We start from the raw sequence: 23,486 nt of genomic DNA on the forward strand, positions 1-23,486 counted from the left end.
GCTCAGGACCACCGCGATGGAGTACAGCCCCTCGGATATGAGCTGTGGATCGGAGGGACGCCACTTGTTCCTGGCTGAAAGCGAGGGGCCAAAAGCCAAAGTGGCAACAAGGCATTAGAGCAGGGGTGTCAAACTCAAATTGACTGAGGGCCAAAATCAAATTCTCAGCCTTTATTGTTTTTTTTTGTGAGACAGGACAGTGGAGGAGAGACAGGAAGTGAGCTGGGAGAGAGAGACGGGGAAGGACCGGCAAAGGACGCGAACCGGGAATCGAACCCGGGTAAACGTGTGCCCTACCATATCAGCCACGGTAGGGCCCCAAAATCAAATTCTGAAACAAAGTCGCAGGCTGAACTCAATATTTATTTAAAAATTGACTAATATTCATAGTTACTTCATACTCATGGCTAAATTTCACACATGCTCTTTCCCATCATAGTAGTTTGAATGTGCCTGCATATTGTGTTCAGGCCAAAGAAACTCGACACAGAAGAACAATCTCTCGGGGGGAAATGCATTGGCCATGGTGTAGTACGGGGCGTTACCTGAGGACACGAGTGGATGGAAAATTAACTCCCTTGCGCATGGTCATTGGTAAGTGGGTGCGATGGATACAATTTCCGTACTCCCTTGCGCATGGTCAGTGGGGGCGACACCATGATGGATAATTTGTGGCCAAATTAACTGCAGCTGTTGGTCAGCAGTAATTGCTGGGGGTAATTAAGGACAGCTGACAAACATTCACGCTGTCCTATGACCTGTTCCACACTCCGACCCTCGCGGAAGTGGCATTGCATGATTCCCTGATGCTTCCAATACTGACCGTAGAAGAAGAATAACATTTCTGTACTCTCCTCGCCATCATTTTGTACTACGCTGTTATGACGTCAGTAAGCCCTCCTGTCTCTACTCTCCTTGGTTCAGGCGCACATATGTGAGCTGTTTCATTGGCCTGGGCCCACTCATATTCCAGTGACCCTCTGAGTTTCATGTTCAAGTCTTGCCAGATTTTTTGCCAGAGATTCTTTAAGTATATAGAGATATGCCAACATAATCGGTTGCTATGGGCACCTAACATGACCAGGTTCCGGTCTGCCTAAATGCTCCTAGAATTAAATAGAACAGTCCTTAGGTTTGCCTAGGGCTGCCTAAAGGGGGATTCCCCCTTGCAATAATAGAACCCGGAAACAATGGGCCAATGGAACCTCTCTCTCTCTACTCTCTCTGTTAATGCTGTATGGTCCAACTGAAATACACATTTGAAATGTGTACTGCATATTGAAATTATCTTGCAGGCCAAATAAAAATGACTCCGCAGGCCAAATTTGTGAAGTCATGGGTAAGCAGTTAGGGCGTCAGACAGACTTGTAGCCCAAAGGTTGCTGGTTCAACTCCCGACCTGCCAGGTTGGTGAGGGTAGTAAATAAACAGTGCTCTCCCCCGTCCTCCTACAATAGGTACCCTGAGCATGGTACCGTCCCGCCGCACTGCTCCCTTTCGTGCACCATTGGGCTGCCCCCTTGCACGGGTGAGGCATAAATGCAATTCCATTGTGTGCAGTGAACACTTGTGTGCTGTGGAGTGCTGTGTCACAATGACAACGGGAGTTGGTGTTTCCAAATTGGGCTTTCATTAATTCAGATTTGGCCCCCGAGCCTGAATTTGACATCCCTGCATTAGAGCAACCACAAGGTGGCAGACTTTTACCATCTAACTTTTCCATATTGGTCTTTGCAGTCCTACTTGGTACATCTGTTTTTCCACTTTTAATATGGATTTTCAAATACATGTCAACCTGAGCTCTAAATAAACACCTGCCATCTGGCTATATGGTGAAAATTCAGTTTGTCTTGAAGAAAAGAAAACTATAAGATAACATAATCCTTTATTGTCTCTACAAGAGAGATATTTTGCTTGGGCATGAGCGTGTGATATAATACCAAAAAGAAAAACAGTACAGCATAGTAGACAGACAAATACTACACATGTACAACAAACAAGGAAACATGTAAACATGTAAACAGACAGCTGTTGTTCGTATCCTACTTCATCTTGGCCAATCATCACAACATTCGTCCAGGATACTGCAACCAAATATATTGCACAACCATATGGCACACACCCCTATCAATAAGGAACCCCCCGCCGCCCCCCACACACGCACACACTAAGACCTACTATTTAACAGTTTAATTGACCAGGGGACCATTGGAAATTTGAACCTATTTGTTTTATAGTTTGGGAGTCTATATCTTCTTCCTTAGTAGCCTTCTACTTAGTAGCCCCTTAGACCATAGTGAGTGTATAGGTGGCTAGTGACATAAAACGTCTACTAGCCCTTAGGGCGGTGGTAGCTTAGGTGGTAGAGGAGCCGTTTGGCAACCCAAAGGTTGCAGGTTCAAGCCCTGCTTGGCCTGACTCCATCGATGTGTCCTTGAGCACAAGTTGCTCCTGGTGGCAGGGTGGTACGGTACCCTGTGTGGCAGCCACGGCCACTGGTATGTGAGTGGGTGAATGAAAGGCATACAATGTAAAGCGCTTTGTGTGCTCGAGGGAGTGGAAAGGTGCTATATAAATGCAGCCCATTTACCTTACAGCTGATGATGAAAAAAAATGTTTAGAGCCCTGATGTCTACAATCCATGTGTTATTTTTTTTTGGACCCTTGTCAGTAACAAGAACAAGAGCCACTCAATGAAAACGGCTAATATCAGTACAAATACACCATCATCTTTCTTTTCACCATGGCTTGATCTCAGCTCTGTAATCGGACAGCAGAAAACATGTTGTGTCACTCACATTTAGACCGCAGCCTACTTTTACATTACATTACATTACACTTATCTGATGCTTTTGATCCAAAACGACTAAAAGTTTTTAAAGTACAGGACATTGGTTACAGGCCCTAGAGCAATGTGGGGTTAGGTGCCTTGCTCAAGGGTGCTTCAGCCATGTATAAAAGGTGCTGGTAAGGGTGGGATTTGAACCTGCACCCCCCTGATCTAAAGGCCAGCACTCTAACCATTGAGCCATGGCTGTCCTCACTGTTAGCTGCCCCCAGTGGCCACTGTTCTGAACAATTAATCTATTAGGCACTAATTTACAATTAAAGTAAAATGAAAAGCTACATATAAAAATAAAACATAAAAAATAAAATACTGACCGTAGGTAAAGTAGGCCACGTCCTCTGGAAGGGAGGCGTTGCTGAGGTCCTCAGCGATCACATGCTGATCCACGTAGAGTTGAGCCCTGGAGGCCCTGAGGAAGGCCATGAGCCTGGCCGTGAAGGACGCCACGAAGATGGACAGCATGCCAAAGTCCAGAACGTTCCACAGGTGCATGATGTACTCCCGCGGCCCGTCTGCCCAGATCTCCTTACACTCCGACCAGATCATGCCTAGAAACACGATGGGTATACGCCAAGATACAAAGATCAATCAGATCACGCCTAGAAATAGGATGGGATAGTAGTGGTGGGGTGGCGTCTGCGCCAATGTCTTATCCTGAGCGTTTCGCTCGGTGCGTAATTCCAAGAGCAGAAGAGCCCTGTCTGCCGGTTTTATTTACTTTTTTCGGCTTTTTTTAATACAGTTTTTGATTCTGCATTCAGCTTCAGTGTGCGACTCCTTTCTTCCTTTTCACTAGAAATAGGATGGGTACAGGATACAAAGATCAATGAATCAATCAATCCAAGGTATTTACTGTATAAGACACATTATCATACACAGTCATCATCAAATGAGAGAAAGAAATGAAATGTGAATAGCAGGCTATTACTAAAAAGAAGGTAGACTGACTAAATAAGATTTTACTGTGGCAGCTCAAAGGCAGATACAAATAAAGCTTCTTATTTATTTATTTATTTATTTGAAAGCCACTATAGATGCAATTTTAATGTACGTAAAGATATACCTGAACCTCATGATAAGGGGCATATGGAGAGGGGGCAGTGAGTGCAGTGTGTGCTGTGTGGCACCAGGGCTCCACATTTAAAAAATCACCAGCCAAAATGGCCTGTAGATGTTAATATTACTTGCCAAACACACCCTCACTAGTAGGTCAAACAAGTTTTTTTTTCCAACAGCCAAACTGAGTGTTCTCCAGCTTTTAGCCAGTTGGCTGGTGTTGATTTAGAGCCCTGGTGGCAAACATGGTTACATGTGGTGTCAACAATGATCGATTCGGCAATGCAATCCAATGCGGGGCATGAACGATCCTGAATCGATCCGGCAAGTTCCATAATAGATCCGGCATTTTTTTTAAAGTTTCAATTACTTCCATGGATATTTCGGGAGCAAATGAATGTTAAATTAAATAAAAGCACTTCAAAACATTGCAAGACTGATACAGACTGATACAGAAAACAGCCAATAAATTGTTGCTCAGTATCTGACTTGTATTGCCTCATCACGACTGATTAAACATTTGCTTTGCTTTCAGTAGAAATGTAATGCATTGCAATGCATTGTAGAATTGAATAGGATCGGACCGAATCGCATAGAGTCGAATTAAATCAAATCGCTTCCTCCCGAATCGTGATCGAATCGGATCGTGAGGGCAGTGCCAATCCACACCACTAATGGTTACCATGCTTAGAGAGTTGGTCTGGATCAGAGGGCTGCATTCAATTGCCCTCTTGCACCAGTGAGGCATAAACATGTAATTCCGTTCTGTGCAGTGTTCAGTGTTCACTTGTCTGCTGTGGAGTGCTGTGTGACAATGACAATGGGAGTTAGAGTTTCACAGTTGGGCTTCAACTTTTTTCACTTTAATTCCCACCCAATACCAACACCTTCATACATAGCCAAAGTGCCATTGAGCAAGGCACACAGCTAGCCCCACATTGCTCCAGGGACTGTAACCAATACCCTATGGTAATTGCAAATCGCTTTGGATAGTGGATACCACTTTACTTGATGCCGGCGTCATGCGTGTGACATAACGGTGTCATCACATTGTCATAATGCAGTCATGCGTGTGTCATAAGCATTATGTCAATGTCATAAACATTGCATGACTTGTCTTTAGGTGAAATTCAGTTATGACAAAGACAGGCCTAACAATGTCAACTTTTCATGTTCATGAAACGTTTATGACATTGGCATTATGTTTATGACTCATTCATGACACTATTATGACACTGTTATGACACTGTTATGTCATGCGTATGACGCCGGCGTGAAGTAAAGTGTTACCGGATAGTGTAATGTAAAGCCATCAATGTGTGTGTGGTAGAACTGAGTAGTACTGAGGTGAGGATGAAGGAAATGTGAGTGGATTAGCCAGAAGTTAACCTTCTAAAAAAAGCATGTTACACCAAGTGTAAAAGGCAAGAAGAAAATCTACCACGAAAATCTGTTTTTCACCCAGGTGTGAGGTTGTACAACACCATGTGGTGTGCCTGACTGGGAGATCAAATGGCTAGTGATGGAACAGGGGGCGTAGAGGCAGGGAACTAAAAGGCAGAAGGTGTACTGCACTGTCTGGCCTTGACTGACTGGGCTCCTGTTGCGCTGTCCAACAGATGCTGCCATTACACATCACACACATCACACACATACACGCACGCACGCACAAACACACACACACACACACACACACACACACACACACACACACACACACACACACACACACACACACACACACACACACACACCACACACACACACACACACTCACACACACACACACACACCACACACACACACACACACACACACACACACACACACACAGACGCACGCACGCACGCACGCACGCACAAACAGAGACACACAGACACAGACACAGACACAGACACGCACACACACACACACACACACACACACACACACACACACACACACGCACACACACACACACACACACACACACACACACACACACACACACACACACACACACACACACACACACACACACACACAGGAAGAGAGAACACAAACAAATCACACATGCACACATTCACACACAGATATATACACGCACACACACACACACACAAGCTTACTTTTGTTCATTGTGGAGACATATCTCATATCTAACTAAATTATATCTAATTATGCCCAAACCAAAACAAACCCTAAGCAACCTGTCAGTAAATATATATATTTTTTTGTACTTTAAGTTTTACCAATTACAACAAAATGACAAAGAAAAACACTGTTGAATTTGTGGGAACAGCAATTTGGTCCCCAAATAGGACACTTTGCCGGGCTTTTGCATCCTAATGAGAACTTAGTGATACGTACATAAACAGACACAGACACAGACACACACACACACACACACACACACACACACACACACACACACACACACACACACACACACACACACACACACACACAGACACACACACACACACACACACACACACACACACACACACACGCACACACACACACACACACACACACACACACACACACACACACACACCGAACTGCCAGAGTCAGCCATAGACGTACCAAGAACCCATTTCATGATAAGCATCTCGGTCCAGGAGAACTGCGTCGTTTTGACACGGAAGACTTGCCGCGGGTAGTCCGTGAGGGTCTCGTTGGGCAGGAGTCGCACCCCCTCGAAGCGATCGGAGGCGTTCAGCACCAGCAGGCAGAGGAAGAGGGTGAAGGACACTGCATGGGCCACGAACTTCATGAAGGGGCTACGGAGCATCTCGCCAAGCTGGTGGGTAGAACATGAATAGCACAAATGATGCAACATAAAGAAACGTTTAGCAGGTAGCAGCAGCGGTGTAGTCTACTTTTTTCAAGTGGGTATACTGTATATTCGAGCATTTTTTTTTTAAGTGGGTATACTGTATATATTTATGCTTTTCCAAATAATGGATCAATCAATTTTAAGTGGGTATACTGAAGCCCCTAAAATTTAGAAGTGGGTATACTCCGTATACCTGCGTTCTACGTAGACTACACCACTGGGTAGCAGGCTTCACTCAGGGTTTCTTGATGAATTGAAAGGGCGCTGGCCCAAATGAAGCACTCAAAATTCAACAGAAAGGGGTGCACCTTGCATCACAAGTACTTTGATGCAAGGTGCACCCCCAGTGTTTCCCATACATTGAGGAAACTATGGCGGCCCGCCATAGTTTAAATTTGGCCGCCATAGTTTCGAAAATGTAAAAAAAAAAAAAAAATGTTTTTTCTTTTTTGGTACTTCTTTTTTTTTTTTAACGATTTCCGTTTTTGTTAAAAACGATTTGAATTACGATTTCCTTCGCATTTTCCTCCTGGAGTAAATACACCCTATAGAGAAAACCACAAGTGCTTGAAAGACAGAGGGATCAAAAGCCTAGTCAAGTTGTTGTAGTTAACTTGGGTTTGGGAGCAATAATAAAAAAAAAAACTTCAGAGAAGGGACAGTTGGGATGAGTTTACTAACACTCCCCAGGCTTTGTTTTACAGTTGTAATGAGTTAGGTGACAGGCCTTCATTGACATGGCAGAGGAGACATCGGGCTGCATATAGAAATGAATGTGTAATGAATGTGAATATAGACATAAATGTGTAATATGTTGTTCAGCCCTTTTAATGGGAGGAATTTTGAAAAACTGGCCCTGTGACACCCCTCATGTAGAATGTGTACGCCTATGTGTGTGTGGAGAAAAGGCATAGCCTACCCTCTTAGACCCTTTTTGATGCGTTAACAATTTCACAGTAGGCTACTCTTAAATTCTTATCTCTGCTCCTATTTTGCTTTATTATTTTTTCATTACATAGACCCCTGCATGAGGTACGAATGAAACTGTGTTGTAAACAGAAATGATTCACTGTACTGCATTTTTAAAAAATATAGAAATGACAATGTAAGCTACTAAGATCATGGGTAAAATAATATGTAGCCTTATTTCTCAAAATATAAATGGCTGAAGTGTAGGCCTAGGCCTATAGTTTCTCCATGCGCCAATGTCATTCTGTACTCATTGTTTTGCCATATTGCATTTACACTGCGTGAATACCCCCACCCCACCCCACCCCCAAAAAAAGGCCCGCGTGAAAAGACCCCCCCCCCCCCGGAAATAAAAAATTCCAGGCTGCCCCCATAGTTTCCAAAATATCTGTGGGAAACACTGACCCCTTTCTGTTGAACATAAAGAAAATTTAAATGAGTAGTAGAAGTAGTAGTAGTAGTAGTAGTAGTAGTAGTAGTGTCTTTATTATCCCCCATGGGGGAAATTTCTTCTAGTAGGTGGCGCATTTACCCTAAGACACACCTTGTACCAAAAAACGTGACAAAAATGGACATGGACATGGATATTGGACATACACAGGAATTAAACCATCATCAAATGAGTGAAAAACACATTGTACTATTAGACTAAGAATAACAAAGAAAATATCAGCTTTAGCAAATTTGAGCATTCTGCCAACAACACAAATTATGTAACATATAGAAGATTAAAATGAGGGGTAATGTAACGTGACATGAATAGTACAAATGATTAGGGCTGTAATGATATACTGACAACTCATGATTCGGTTCGTGTCACGATATTTGACCTGCGGTTCGATACACCTCAACATTTTTTTAATGTATTTTTTTTTATTTATTAATTTGCTTTTTTCAAATTTGGCAACATTATAAAATAAAATTACAAATAAAAAAATCTGAAATGAAGGGTGAATTGTACCATGATATAGTATCGCCTCTCTGCATACTGCGGTTTCTTGTTCGATACAATATCGTTACGTCTCTACAAATGATGCAACATAAAGAAAATTAAAATGAGTGGAAAATACACTGTACTATTAAACTATAAATAACAAAGAAAAAGTCGTGATGTAAAATGTTACTGGAAATCTGGGAAATTTGCAAACAACACAAATAATGTAAAATATACAACATTAGAATGATGCTGCTAAGGATTACTGGACATTTCAGCATTCCCTAATTTTCGTATCGGTAATGCTGGATTATTTCAGTTAAGGGCATAATTTTTCCTATCTTGATGCCAGTGGGGAGAAATACTGTACATCTCTTGCCATGGAGCAATTCATTTAGTTCAGGAGAGTCCTTGTGCACAAGCCCTCAGCAATGCAGGTGCAGGTGTAAGGTAGGAGAAGGTGAACAATGAACAAGATTGAAAAGACACCGCACACACTGCTTACTGTTCTTTTTCGAAAAATAAAGTAAGAAAAAGAATAGTAGGCAAGCAGTGTGCGGTGTCCTAAAGGTACACTGTGCAGGAAATGGTCAAAAAAGGTACTGCAACTATGCTGCTCATTGAAACTGGGCTGCCTATTGCCACATTTGATCTTTAAATTAAAGTTTACTAAGTAATAAACAAATATTTTCTAGTAGGATCGAAGTGCAGTCATTTTTGCAGCTAAAATTGGCTATTTTTGGAAATTCAAAATGGTGGACCATGGAGAAGATCCCCCTTTTCATGTATGAAAAGTGCAATTTTCCCAGTCATAATGAATACTTAGAATTTGATGGTGGTGGTCAGTATTCATGAAAAAGGTAACATTAGTGAATGGGCAGCATGAATTCTGGAAATAAATAACTAAAAATCTCACACAGTGTCCCTTTAAATGAGTGTTTGGTGTGCACAGTAAAAGGGAGCCTAAGGCAGGCTCAGTTAGCCTGATTATCATCGACGTTCAAATCTCTTCAAGACTTGGTCTGACCAAGAGCATAACAATTAACATTTCCCAAACGGCATGGTTGACCTGCCTCCCTTGGCTTGCTTATGGTTGTTTGCTTATCGACAAAGTGGGAGGAGTTCCCCTATTTTCGGGAACTCAGAAAGTACTTGCATTGCTCTTGACCTGACTAGTTGCAACGCTGAAAGTGTTGCGTCACTAGGAGGGCACAGCCTGGCTAAGGCTCAGGCTCTACCTTGCTGCATGGCATGATCCAGTAGGACACGGCGAGGAAGGGAAGGCCCACGGTCACCCCCAGCACCGTCCAGCACTTGACCATCATGGACTGCTGCCGTAGGCCCTGCAGGTTCTCGTACCACAGAGTCAGGAGCTGCTGCTGGCAGTTGGGGTGGGCCACGAACTACGCCCAGACCATATCACCATGGCGACCGCCCGGTGGACATAGAGGGAACAAGAGGGAAATATTATCAACACAAGACCAGTAGAATATTATACTGCGATTTTCTCTAACTACTGTATATATACTGTATTGTGAGTGTACGCGTACTGTGTATGTACACTGCCTACACAAGCATAAACAGAGACAATCTCAGGCATAGATAGGCCTTGGTTCAAGTGGTTCAACGACTTAAAAGAGTGTAAAATGTAGCCTATGTACAGTACACAATACACACAAAGCATAAGGTGTTAAGTCATTAAATTGGTAGAAGAGACTATCCAGTGATATACAACATCATCATGTTGCAAAATTCATACTTAGAAATACGTTGAGATGATTTTGAAGGCGCAAGTTCAGAGGAAGGGTTGAGTTACCTTTTTGACCTCGTATTTGATGGCGAGTTTGACGCGGCTAAGGCATGGGTGGTTGTCATTATGTTGCAAAATTCATACTTAGAAATACGTTGAGATGATTTTGAAGGCGCAAGTTCAGAGGAAGGGTTGAGTTAGCCTACCTTTTTGACCTCGTATTTGATGGCGAGCTTGACGCGGCTAAGGCATGGGCGGTTGTGTTCGCTGTCCGGGTCGTGGTGCACGTCCCCGTTCAGTATGGCCTCGACCTCCTCTGTGTCTCTGCACAGGTCCAGCACTCCCACCACAAAGTCCTTACACTGCATGGACAGCTTCCTGTAGTCGTTCTGTGGAGAATAATAATAATAATATTATTATTAATTATTAATAATAATAATAACGCATGGAAACAGGAACGAATAAAAACAGGCTATAAAAAACACACATTATAATAATATAAACTAGAAATGCACTCAGAGAGTGCAGACCTCTGCCAAGGAAGCTGTTTGATCAAACATTGACTATGTTACAGCCTAATTTTTTTTGTAGCTGTTGCTCTTCGACCGTGACACAATACATATAAAAAATTGAAGTAGCCAAAGCCAGCAATTCATGGGAGAAAAATATATACAGGCTAGAGAGGAGTTCCTTTCATTTTATCAAAAGAACAGAAACTTGCATCACGCCTCGAGATTGTCTTCCAGCAGTCAGTCCACATTACAAATGACCAAAGTAGATTTATGGCGCAGGCTGGGTAGGTGTACAGTACAGTACAGTACGGCGGGAGCATGGAGGCTGATGTGTGAAGATAGATAGGGGAAATGAAACGAGCCTCCCGGGACAACGCCTCACTCTGAACAACAGATGAGATGCGAAGCGATGGGTCTCTCTCTGATCATCACTCTGATGCTGAAGTCTACCCTGCTGCCAGCTGCCCAACCTACCTACTCCAAAGAAAATGACTTGATATCCCAATGGACTTTCCAAACACCTCCATATCAAATATATTTTTTGGGGGGGAATAGACAAAGACAAAGCAATGTCTGTTCTCATTATATTCGACACCAAGAGAAATTCTTGATCTGTCAATACTTGTTCTGTTTTTTTTTTCCCTTCATAACGTGCATGTATCTTGTAGACAATGTTTAACTGACAGGGTGTTCTTGAATTTTTCCACGACTTGCTTGCAGGCGTGTGGGAAAGACTATCAGTTGAGCGGCGCTTCACAGTCGAGGTGTTTCAAATGGGGGTTCTCTGGGGAGCGTTTTCAATTAACAGCTCACTAAAACAATGACAGAAGTCAACAGACGTGAGATGAGAAAAACCCCTCTCTGGATCGCTCCCTTGTGGACGGCTGATGGGAGGAAAAGAACTCGTCAAATTTAGCACACATTAAGAGATGGCAAAACAATGTGTGTGTGTGTGTGTGTGTGTGTGTGTGTGTGTGTGTGTGTGTGCGTGTGTAGTGTGTGTGTGTGTGTGTGTGTGTGTGTGTGTGTGTGTGTGTGTGTGTGTGTGTGAGAAAGAGAATGTGTTAATACTAAAGAGATTAAATTTGCATGAGTAATCTTCAGTGCTATGTGTCAGGGATTCTCTATTTGAAAGAATGAATGCTCCCATAAACAAAATGTTTAAAAGCGCAGAAGACCCCCTCATTGTATCCATTTGTATATAGTGTAAGGTTTGACAGCCTCCCATTATGAACATGTGCAACGATCCCTAACACACTGTATTTGGAGTACTGTAGGCCTAGCTCTACCATATTTTTTTCTTACATCCATGTAATTTAAGACAGGGCCTGCACCTTTCAAACCCTACATTCACATGACGATTTTTTTATGATTAATTACGAATTAATAACTCAAGTTTACTTCGAAAGTGCAATTTTCCCGGTTATAATTAACACTTAAAATGTGATGGTAGTGGTAAGTATTGATGAAAAAGGTAACAATTGTGAATGGGCAGTATGATTTTACATTTTACACAGTGCACCTTTAATGTTTGAATGTGTCGCTCTGGTCTGGAAATGTGTGACTGTGTGTCTGAGTCGCTGGTTTATTAGGCCAGAGGGCGCCATGTTGTGGCTGCGTTATATAATCACGGATTAGATTAGAGCGTAAATGAAAGGACTTAGTGCTGTCACGCAATTGACAACAAATCTCCTAATGTGTGAATATTACAGGTAAGCTCCTGCAAATGATGACAAGTTCTTCTAATCCACCACAGTTTGCCTCAGGACAGAGTCTATGTGAGTTGGCTGAGAGTGTGCCAGAGTGCCTGTCTGTTTAGCAGAGTAGTAGAGTAGAGTGTAGAGTGTACTTAAAGGACCAGTTTGGTCAATTTCAACATGCAGTTGTAATGCTCACACTACCCTGGACTTGTCAGTATCTGAGGTTTTTTTTTCTTCTTCTTCAGCCTTTTCCGAGATCTTGGTCATTGTAATGGGGGCAGCTCTTTGTTTACATTTCATAAAAACATTTTTATTTATTCCCAAAAACATCCGAAAGGTTATACGACATCAGCAGACGACTAGCAAACAGCCGCACCTTATGGGAAAATATTTGGAGTAGGCCTATGTTAATAAAAAAAAATGTAAACAAACGCTGCCCCCATTAGAATAGCTCATATCTCGGAAAGGGCTTAGCCGACAAATGTGGCATCACCGGGTACTGACAAGTCAAGGGTAGCGTGAGCAATACAGCAGCATATTGAAATTGACTGAACTGGTCCTTTAATTGGTCCAATGGAGAAATTTGTCTTGGTGGAGTGGTGTCAACAATAATCGTTTCGACAATGCATCGCAATTTGGGGCAAGACAATTCAATAATCGATTCGCAAGTGCCATAATCGATGCAGCATATTTTTTCAAGTTTCAATTACTTCTGTGGATATTTCTGAAGCAAATGAACTTTTAACTAGAAATGCATTCTCACAGAAAATGCTGGAAGCGGGCTTGCCTTTTGGGGCAGAGATGAAAAAAGTACTATTGAGAAAACAAAGCTAAAAGAAATCTTGGAAAAACTCCATCCACCCAGTCAGAAGTTATGGGCCAAACAATTCAGCCATCTTGGATTCAGCCATCTTGAAAGTGTTGTAGCTCTGCGTTTTGGGGATATACTAAATGACATACATGGTATTTTAAGTTGGCTAAGGAACACTGCATATGATATAATTTTGAAAATCAACATGGCTTCGAGCGGGATTCGAACTCACAACCTCCATATCTGTAATCCAACCCCTTTGCCATTGATATTAAATGACATACATGGCATTTTAAGTTGGCTAAGGAACACTGCATATGATATCATTTTGAAAATCAACATGGCTTCGACTGGGGTTCGAACCTCCAACCCCCATATCCCTAATTCAGCACATTTGCCATTCATACTAAATGACATACATGGCATTTAAGTTGGCCAAGGAACACTGCATATGATATAATTTTGAAAGTAAACATGGCTTTGACTGGGATTCGAACCCCCAACCTCCATATCTGTAATCCAGCACATTTGCCATGCATACTAAATGACATACATGGCATTTTAAGTTGGCCAAGGAACACTGCATATGATGTAATTTTGAAAATCAACATGGCTTTGACTGGGCTTCGAACCCCCAACCTCAATATCTGTAATTCAGCACATTTGCCATCCATACTAAATGATATACATGGCATTTTAAGTCGGCCAAGGAACGCTGCATATGATATAATTTAGAAAATCAACATGGCTTCAGGTGGGTTTCGAACCCTCAACCTCCATCTCTAAAGCAGCGGCATGCATTACCACTAAGCCAAGCAGCTAATTGTCATGCATAGTCCAGCAAGACTATATTAAATTGCATTGCAGAGCTCAACAATAGACTTCTAGAATGCTTGCTCGCACCTGCTCGTTAAGAATGGAATCTTGAGACAGTGACAGTTGAAATGGAATCCTTCACTGGCTGCACCTGTTGTGATTGACTGAAAGACAGTTAGTAATTGAGCCTTTAACAGGGGAGAAAAATGAGAATGAGTTTTTTGTCTTTACAACATCGTTGTAAAAAAAACTAAAAGGAGTTGGCACGTGTCCTTTTCACAGATCGGAGTCATGCTTGTGATCTCTCTAACAGTCTTTGAATGAAGTTTATAGGTTAAAAATTTCAGGCACAAATGGACCTCCGTGTGGGACATGCGCTGATCTCTTGAAAAATGCACTTTTCGAAAGAATGGGATTCTCCATAGAGCCAGGCCTGTTTTTTTTTACAAACCTGCCATTTAAAAAGTATTGGGAGTTGGGAGATGAAACTTTCACAATTTGGAGACATCCCATAGAGCTCGCTAACAACGCGTCAACTAAACTTCTAGGTGAAAGTGTTGATGTTTTATGACCGAAAAAGCCTCCTACACTCTAATCTCTAGAGTGGCGGAACTTTGGTTCATGAAGGTTCCACCATAGTTTTCCCACCATAGAGACCCAGGCTTTAACAAAATCGCCAAAAACGGGAAAACGACAAGAGACACGGAGAAGCCTATAACGAGACGCGATCTCCAAGCCGAGCCGGTCGTTTTAGTGTTTGAACGGTGTCTCTATCTCGAAAGGCCTAGGAGGAGATCCATTTTCTATTTTTACTGTCCCCCTGCACAAGACCAATAATAAATGAAACAGGACTTAGAGATTACTATAAACGGGCCTTGCTCTGCAAGAGCTCTGCTCTTGCTCCGCAAGCCCGCTTAATTAAATCAAAGCACTTCAAAGCATTGAAAATGGTAAGACTGATACAGGAAACAGCCAATAAAATGTTGTTCAGTATCTAACGGCTTGTATTGCCTCATGACTGGTGAAAAACTTCCCTTTCTTTAGAAAATGTAATTGTAGAATTGGATTGAATCGTTTCGAATCGAAGCGTTACCTCCAGAACTGCAATTGAATCGAATCATGAGGGCAGTGCCAATGCACACCACTAGGCTTCATGCACTGCATTGCATACAGTACTCATATACCCAGCATACAACATAACATAAAAAACATAAAACGGTGAAAACATAGAAAACATAGAGAAACATAAGACTGTGCACTACTTGAGTATGATGTGTCTATCTGTCATTAAGCAATCTTATGACAGTTGGGGCAGAGTAGTTCTTACATACAGTAGGTTCAGTCTGCAGTTTAATGTCCTGAAGCGTCGACCCGAGAGTAGCAGAGTGAATTCAATCTCCAATCTAGTCTGTCCATATGTGTGTCACTGCCCACACGTGTATGACAAGTGTCACAAGTTTGTCTGATTGACATGCCTGTCTGTCTAGTCTGCCAGTCAATTTGTCTGTGTATCTTTCTATCTGTCTCTGTCTGTGTATGTGTGTGTGTTTGTCTACCTGTGTTTGTCTATGTGTCTACGTATGTGTCTGTCTATGATGTTGCTCACATTAAACTCTATTTTCGTGATATAGCGCGCGCCGAACATTTTTCAGCTCACCTGCTAAGGTTTTGTCTATGAATTCATTATTTTAAGAGCAAAGAAATCCTGTGCACTGTCCATTCCACCAACAAACTTTAATACATTGTTTCTGTCATCCGACCTTCTTCATGTTGTATTAAAGTTTGTTGGTGGAATGGACAGTATGCAGAATTTCTTTACACTTGAATGACAACCCCACTGGGATAATATCCTACGCACCTGCCCACCTACAGAGGTGTGCAAAAGCGTCTTCTTGAACAATTATTTTAAGAGCACCATACCGATTTTTAAACACACTGATTTTTTTTTTATTCACATTTTAATGAACATTCCTTATATGTAAGCTAAACAAAACATTTCAAAATGTTTCAACTGATGAATATTATGTACGGAAGTTAAAATGATTAGATAAAAATGCAGAGAGCATAATTTACACAAGGACTAGGAACTTTAAGGAGTTATTAACTGCTCGTCTCCAGGAGAAGCAGTGGTCAGGAAGAGATTCATTCAAACAGGTTCCTTACTTGGAAAACTATGCATCCTCGGCAGATATTTGGTCATATTTACTCCATTAGTAGCTATTTTGATCAGTTCATGTGTGTTTTCAAACTGTTAAGACAAATATTAAAGCTCAACTATAATTTCAAGACAATGTCAAATTGATTTATTACACGGGTATTGTGAGTGAAAATTGGTACTTTGGGTCTGAAGATTTCATCCGTGTAAGTAATTACACTTTTCTCGAGGTGTTGTTAGTCACAAAGCACAATCCTCTACCTGCCCCCCCCCCCCCCCCGCCCCCCTGCATAACTATTGCTGTGCAACCCTGCTTTTAATTGCTGTGCAGTAGGATATAAGTGGCATTAAACAATAAATAAGCAAACAGGAACTTGTATTCAGATTAACATGCTTTCTTGGTGGTTCGTATTCAGTGCTTTACTGCATTTGTTTTTGGAAAAATGTAAAAAATGTTTTTTGTTTTTTTTTGCAAAATCGTTTAAGGGGGGCTAATACTAATGTAGGGGGGGCTAAAGCCCCTCTAAAATAGGCCTAACGACAGCCCTGGTGTCACTGAGTCTATGTGCTTCCTGCCTTGTGCCTGTGTGTCACTGAGTCTATGTGCTTTCTGCCTTGTGCCTGTGTGACTATGAGTCTATGTGCTTTCTGCCCTGTGCCTGTGTGTGTGCCTATGAGTCTGTGTGTCTCACCCCAGCATTTTGGCAAACCGCGAGAGCTTGTTGCCATCTGGTCTCTCCATTTGTCAGTCTGCCTATCCACACCTATACATCTGCTGTGTGTATGCATACGGTAGGCTATGTGTCTGTCTGTATGTTTAAGGAAGAAAAATCCACACTCACAAACTGCGTCTCATTATTTAATTATATTACCACCATGTCCAAAAAGCAAACGCATTTCGGCTATCAAGCCTTCATCAGTGCGTACGTCTGTCTGTATGTTCACATGAATGTCTGTCTATCACAGTGGTTCTCAACCTTTTTTGAACAAACGCCCCCTTGGCCTCATCAGGTGTGCAACAAAAAAGCCTGACTATCTTGTATGAAGAACAGGCAACCAGGAAGGCTGAAGCCATTTTGGACAACTACACCCATCCCCTGCAGAATGAATTTCAGCTTTTACCCTCTGGTTCCCGTTTTAAATATCCACCAGCCCGGACAAACAGATACAAGAATTCTTTTATACCCTCTGCCATCCAGTTGCTAAATTCCACTAAGAGCGCAGATAGCCATAGGTCAGGTGTGTATTTTATATGTATTATCTTTTAGGCAGGTCTTTTTATACTGTGAACCTTTTATACTGTGAACCTCACTCCTCCAGCACTTTTATGTTTTTAAATTTTACTCTGTGCAACTCCTAAGACAAAATGTATTTATTCATGCACTATTTATTATTTTTAATCCCTTATCCTTTACCTACTATGTGTTCTTAAATGTATTATGGAAGTGTGTGTGTGTGTGTGTGTGTGTGTGTATGTGTCTGTGTGCTACTACTGCTGCAAAACAATTGCCCAACTGGGACAAATAAAAGCTACTTGAACTTGAACTTGAACTTGAACTTGAACTTGGCCTCATCATAAGTCTCCCAATGCCCCCCTTGACCTCATCATAAGTCTCCCAATGCCCCGCTTAGTATTAATAAATGAAATGGACTAATGCCCCCCAATGACAACTAAGCACCGCCCCCTCTCCGCTGTATCCTTGTCAACGCCCCCCTAGAGCTGCCCAACACCCCCTGGGGGGCTATACCGCCCCCGTTGAGAAAAACTAGTCTATCATGCCTGTGTACCTATGTGTCTAGCTCTCTGATTGGTCTCTAGATTGGCCAGCTGTGCCAACTCACATGGGGGGGGTGAGCCCAAGGGGTAGCAAGCCTCATCTCAAACCTGGTGGAGTTGGCTACGATACTGTAGCTCCTTGCCATGAGTGAAGTGAGCATGGGTGTGTCTGTCTGTTCCCAAGTATGTCTGTGTGTCCACATTTTCAGTATGTCTGTGTGCCCACAGGTTCAGTATGTATGTCTGTGTGCCCACAGGTTCAGCATGTATGTCTGTGTGCCCACTGGTACAGTATATATGTCTGTGTGTCCCCTGGTACAGTATGTCCATCTACATCTGTGGTGGCAGCTTACACAAGGGCAGTGAAATGAGGTGTATTTGTCTGTCCGCATGCATATCTGTCTGTCTGTGTATCCAGTATGTCTAGTAGGCCTATGTCTGTCTGTTTGTGTATCCAGTATGTCTAGTAGGCCTATGTCTGTCTGTCTGTGTATCCAGTATGTCTAGTAGGCCTATGTCTGTCTGTGTTCCTGTCTGTCTGTGCTTCTGTCTGCCTCTGTGTCTGTCTCATTTTCCCACATTAAACTCTTAGTCTCATTGGCCAGCTGAGCCAGCTCATTGCTGAGTTTGAATGAGCTGAATGCTCTAAGACAGTGATTTTCAACCTATGGGCCGGGGCCCACTGGTGGGCCCTGAAGGTATTCCAAGTGGGCCTTGAAATCATTTTCTACAAATTATAATCATATTGTGGTGTGTGTTGCTATTGATTTATTTGTCATTTGAGTTTTATTCTGTATTTTGTCAGAAGTGGGCCCTGAACATTTGTGACAATTTCGAGGGGGCCCCACGTTGGAAAAGGTTGGGAACCCCTGCTCTAAGATGCCATCACTTATCAGCTCTAAATGATGTGTTATTAATTTTCTTTGACTCAAATTCTTTCTTGTTTCCTTTCTTTTTCCTTTCATTTTTTTGTGAGGTACATTGAATTATGTCTGTGTATGACAAATGCACTATACAAATCACTGTCTGTGACCCTATATATCTGTCTTTCTATCTTCCTATCTTCCGGAGTTGCCTCTGTCGGTCATGTCTGTCTCTCTATCATGTCTGTCTCTCTGTCCGTCTGCGTCTCACCTTAAACTCGGTCTCGATGTTGGCCAGCAGTGCTAGTTCGTTGCTGAGTTTACATGAGGTGTGTTTGCTTGTCTGTCCACAGGCACAGTACTGCATGTCTGTCTGTGATCCTGTCTATCTGTCTCTGATTCTGTCTTCCGATGTGTCTCAGTGCTCTCTGTCCTGTCTGTCTGTCAAGTCAAGTCAAGTCAGCTTTTATTGTCACTTAGACATAGAAGGAAAAATGAAATTACGTTTTCTCTCTATACCATGCCAGGACAAGACATATACAAACGGACATTTTTCAGACTGACATAAAGTGCAGAAAGGACAGGTACAGTGATGGACTGGTAACAATGGACAATAATAAATAATAAATACAGTACAAATGAATTTAACATTTTAAATAAATAAATAAATTAATTAATTTTTTTTAACATTTAACATTCAACATTTAACATTCAACGTGTAACAGAGATAAGATAAATAAAGAATGTAGACACTACAATAATAGAAATAATAACAGTGAAAGTGTCCATCTGCGTCTCACCTTAAACTCAGTCTCGATGTTGGCCAGCAGTGCCAGCTCGTTGCTGAGCTCCAGCGCGGTGAGCACGGGGTCCTCGCTGGACAGCGACAGGTACGCGGCGCTGGCCAGGCCCTTGTAGGCGTTCATGCGCGAGCGCGAGTGGCTGAACGAGTCCCTCCGCTGCCGCTCGCCACACTCGCCGCACTTGCAGAAGTAGTCGTGCGGCTTCTCGATGCGTGCTCCCTTGAGCAGGAGCGTGTGCACGATCTCGTACTCCTGGCAGTGGGGGGGAGGGGGGTGTAAATAATAATCGATTTGAACAAAATTAAAAAAACAACGCATACTGCTTACTTTTCTTTAAAAGAAAAGTAAGCAGTGTGTGGTGTTTTTTTAATTTTGTTCATTGATTCACCTTCTCCTGCCTCACACCTGCACCTACATTACTGAGGGATTGTGCACAAGGACTCTCTTGAAGTTTAATAATCGATTTGAATTGATGCATCGATCCTACGGCTCACGATTCAATTATTAGAAAGTATTTTAAAAATAATCGAATCGTTAGCCTAAAACGCATGCACGTGCACGATCTCGTACTCCTGGCAGTGGGGGGGGGGGGGGTGGGGGTGGGTGTAAAATAATAATCGATTTTAATTGATGCATCGATCCTACGGCCAACGATTCAATTATTAGAAAGTATTTAAAAAAATAATCGAATCGTTAGCCTAAAAAATCGATATCGATATCGATTCGCCATGAAGGGTGTGATTTACAAGTAGTGGGGCTTCTCAATGAGTGCTCCCTTGAGCAGCAGCATGTGCACAATCTCGTACTCCTGGCAGTATTTTGTTGGAAAACGACATATCCACCATTTTTCACTTTTGCATTTTGTTATTGGAAATGACTGTTCAGAAATCCCATCATCTATGTATGAATTCTTGCCATTTAAATATTTTGAAAACAATGTTGTAATGCAATTCAATGGAATGCCCAATACAAAAATGTGAATTTCCTAAAATGTTCCAAAATGGATATACGTCACTTTGCAACAAAACTCTTCAAATAATAATCGATTTAAATTGATGCTTCGATCCAACAGCCCACAATTCAATCAATCGAAAGTATCTACAAAATAATCGAATCATTAGCCTAAACAAAATCGGTAACACTTTATTTTAGGGATAGGCCTACATCTATTAGCACTGATACATACAATGTCCCTGTTTAAGTAACTTGTAAGGCATGTACAAAGCAAAATGAAACATTTGTTAGGCATGTATTCGCAAATGTCTTGTTCATGCACAATAAGGGATTTATAACCAATTTAACCTTAGTAAGGACCTAGTAGGCCTTAGCGTTTGCTTAGTACATGCCTTACAAGTTACTTATGCAGGCATTAACATTGTATGTATTAGTGCTAATAGATGTATCCCTAAAATAAAGTGTTACCAAAAAATCTATATGGAATCAAATGGTCATGAAGGATGTGATTTGACAACAGTACCTGGCAGTGGGCGGCCAGGATGACAGGTGTGACGTCCTGCGAGAAGCGCGTGCCGTCCTCGTCGTAGGCGTAGAAGGCCCCGGCGGCCCCGGCGGCGCCCCCCTCGTCGGCCACACAGCCCAGCGCTTCCTGCTCTAGAGGGCTCAGTGTCAGACGCAGGCCGCCCTCGAACGCTGGGTGCGCCAAGATGGCCTCCACAATGCGCACATAACCTTTAAAGGATACGTTTTTTTTTGTTTTTGGTTTTTTTTACATTACATTAAATTACACTTAGCTGACACTTTTTATCCAAAGCGACTTACAGATATTATAGGCTATTTGCTACAGTCCCTGGAGCAATGTAGGGTTAGGTGCCTTATAAAAAAAAGAGAAAAAAGTCAGCTTCAACCAGGGTTTTTTTGCTCCCACTTGTGTTTTTGTTTTTTTTTCCATGACGAAGGGTGATTCCCCGAAACGTCACGGAAAAAAACAAAAAAAAAGCCCAAGCGGGAGCAAAAAAAAACCCCTGGTTGAAGCGGACTTTTTTCTCTTTTTTCATCTGGTCATTTGCTAGTCCTGCTCCCAGGTCAGACGACTGTAACTCACTGTTTGGGTTAGGTGCCTTAACCCAGTGTTTCTCAACAGGGGGTGCCGCGGAAACGTGGCTGATAAATAAATTATGTAATATAATACATATTTGTCTAAATTGATAAGATAATGCTAGTCAGTGGAATCTTTCACCAGCCATTTACGCACATTAAAGTAAATATAGGTCGCCCCAGTCAGCTGCAACTTCGAACATGGATTGTGTGACGTCTTCAAATGTGTTACTTTTCTAAGCTTATGTGGTATCGGATGCGATGCCATGTTACGGCTTGTTGTATTGGGGTGCCTTGAAAATTTTTCATGATTTGAAAGGGTGTCTCGCCTAAAAAAGGTTGAGAAACACTGCCTTAACCCTTGTAAGGTGTTCGGGTCATTTTGACCCGTTTTCCGTTTTTAGCTTGAGAAAAATAATATCAGTTATTATTCTTTCACACTGAGATTCAGTTGCTTTGGCTCATTTTCAAGTGAGGAACATGAATCTGAAAAGTAAATTAGTGACACCCCCTTGCTAACCCCCCCTGCACATTTCTATTACACAGGAGGTGTTCCCGGGTCATTTTGACCCGTATCACTTTGGGGGCTTTATACATCAATATTTTCGAAACTCTCTGATACAACAGTGATCACATGTTGAGAAGACAAGGCAGAGAGTGAAGTATGTGGAAAAAGAAGTGCAGATATTGTTCAGTCCTTCAGTTGTGCATCAATGTTTCAACCTTGTGCGATAAGAGCACTAGTTGTTCAATCTGAGAGTTTGGATTGAGTTTACTCACTTTTTTCACCTTCTCCTTATCTTTCTCTCTCTGTATCTCCCACTCTCAAAAACATAAATAAACAGAAATTCACAGGCAGGGTGAGGGGAACATGAGGGTGAATATGAGCTTTTGATTTTTTAAATGTTTCATTATTTTTCCTATATGCCCGGGTCAAATTGACCCAAACACCTTCTATGTAAGCAAAACACGAACACCTTACAAGGGTTAATCAAGGGCACTTCAGCCATGGATGGAGGTGTAGGTAGAGGTAAGGGCGGGATATACACCTGCAGTCCTGTAATCTACAGTGCATCTGTACAGTCTCTAGTCCATCCTTCCCTGTGGTGTGTGTGCTGTGGTGCACTGTAATAGAACCCATACCACATGAAGCAATTATTGCAATAGCAGGGGTGGGGAACCTATGTCTCGAGGGCCGTTTGAGGCCCTTGAAGCCAGTTTATCCCCCCCATATAACTTTGAAGTTATGCAGCTTCACATGAAATGTGGCATATTTTGTAAAGGAACCTTAGAAAATTAATTTGCAATACAATTAAGTTATATTCAGGGGACCTAGAGACGGTGGGGTCTATTTTAAAGGTGGCTGCCTTCAAAATAGGCCTTAAGTGCAGGGGAAAATCCTGGTTTATGTTCATAATACGGCCCTCAGAGGACTTTTACGGCCCTCGGATGAATTTGAAGTGCTCCCTTGAATGAAAAAGGTTCCCCACCCCTGGCCTATAGGGACCCAGGTTCATACGCATCTCTCTCTCCTGATCATTTCCTATCTACTCTTCAAGTTGCCCTGGCCCTTTAGCCTGATAAACCAACCTAAATGGAGTTGTAGCCTGGCAAAA

The 23,486-nt window shown here is 42.2% G+C and overlaps 1 protein-coding gene across 1 annotated transcript in view; it reads right to left on the reverse strand.

Moving 5' to 3' along the window:
• Positions 1–23,486, reverse strand: part of LOC134453354 (short transient receptor potential channel 7-like) — a 30,076-nt gene that overhangs the window by 590 nt on the left and 6,000 nt on the right. Inside the window, exons 5-11 of the mRNA XM_063204231.1 lie at positions 21,293–21,504; positions 19,813–20,067; positions 10,585–10,767; positions 9,867–10,031; positions 6,473–6,689; positions 3,163–3,396; positions 3–74 (exon numbers count right to left, since the gene is read on the reverse strand). Coding sequence (XP_063060301.1) covers positions 3–74; positions 3,163–3,396; positions 6,473–6,689; positions 9,867–10,031; positions 10,585–10,767; positions 19,813–20,067; positions 21,293–21,504 — 1,338 coding nt within the window. The remainder of the gene's footprint in view (positions 1–2; positions 75–3,162; positions 3,397–6,472; positions 6,690–9,866; positions 10,032–10,584; positions 10,768–19,812; positions 20,068–21,292; positions 21,505–23,486) is intronic.

Source organism: Engraulis encrasicolus, chromosome 7 (genome assembly GCF_034702125.1).
Source record: "Engraulis encrasicolus isolate BLACKSEA-1 chromosome 7, IST_EnEncr_1.0, whole genome shotgun sequence".
In the NCBI taxonomy this organism is placed as follows: Eukaryota; Metazoa; Chordata; class Actinopteri; order Clupeiformes; family Engraulidae; genus Engraulis; species Engraulis encrasicolus.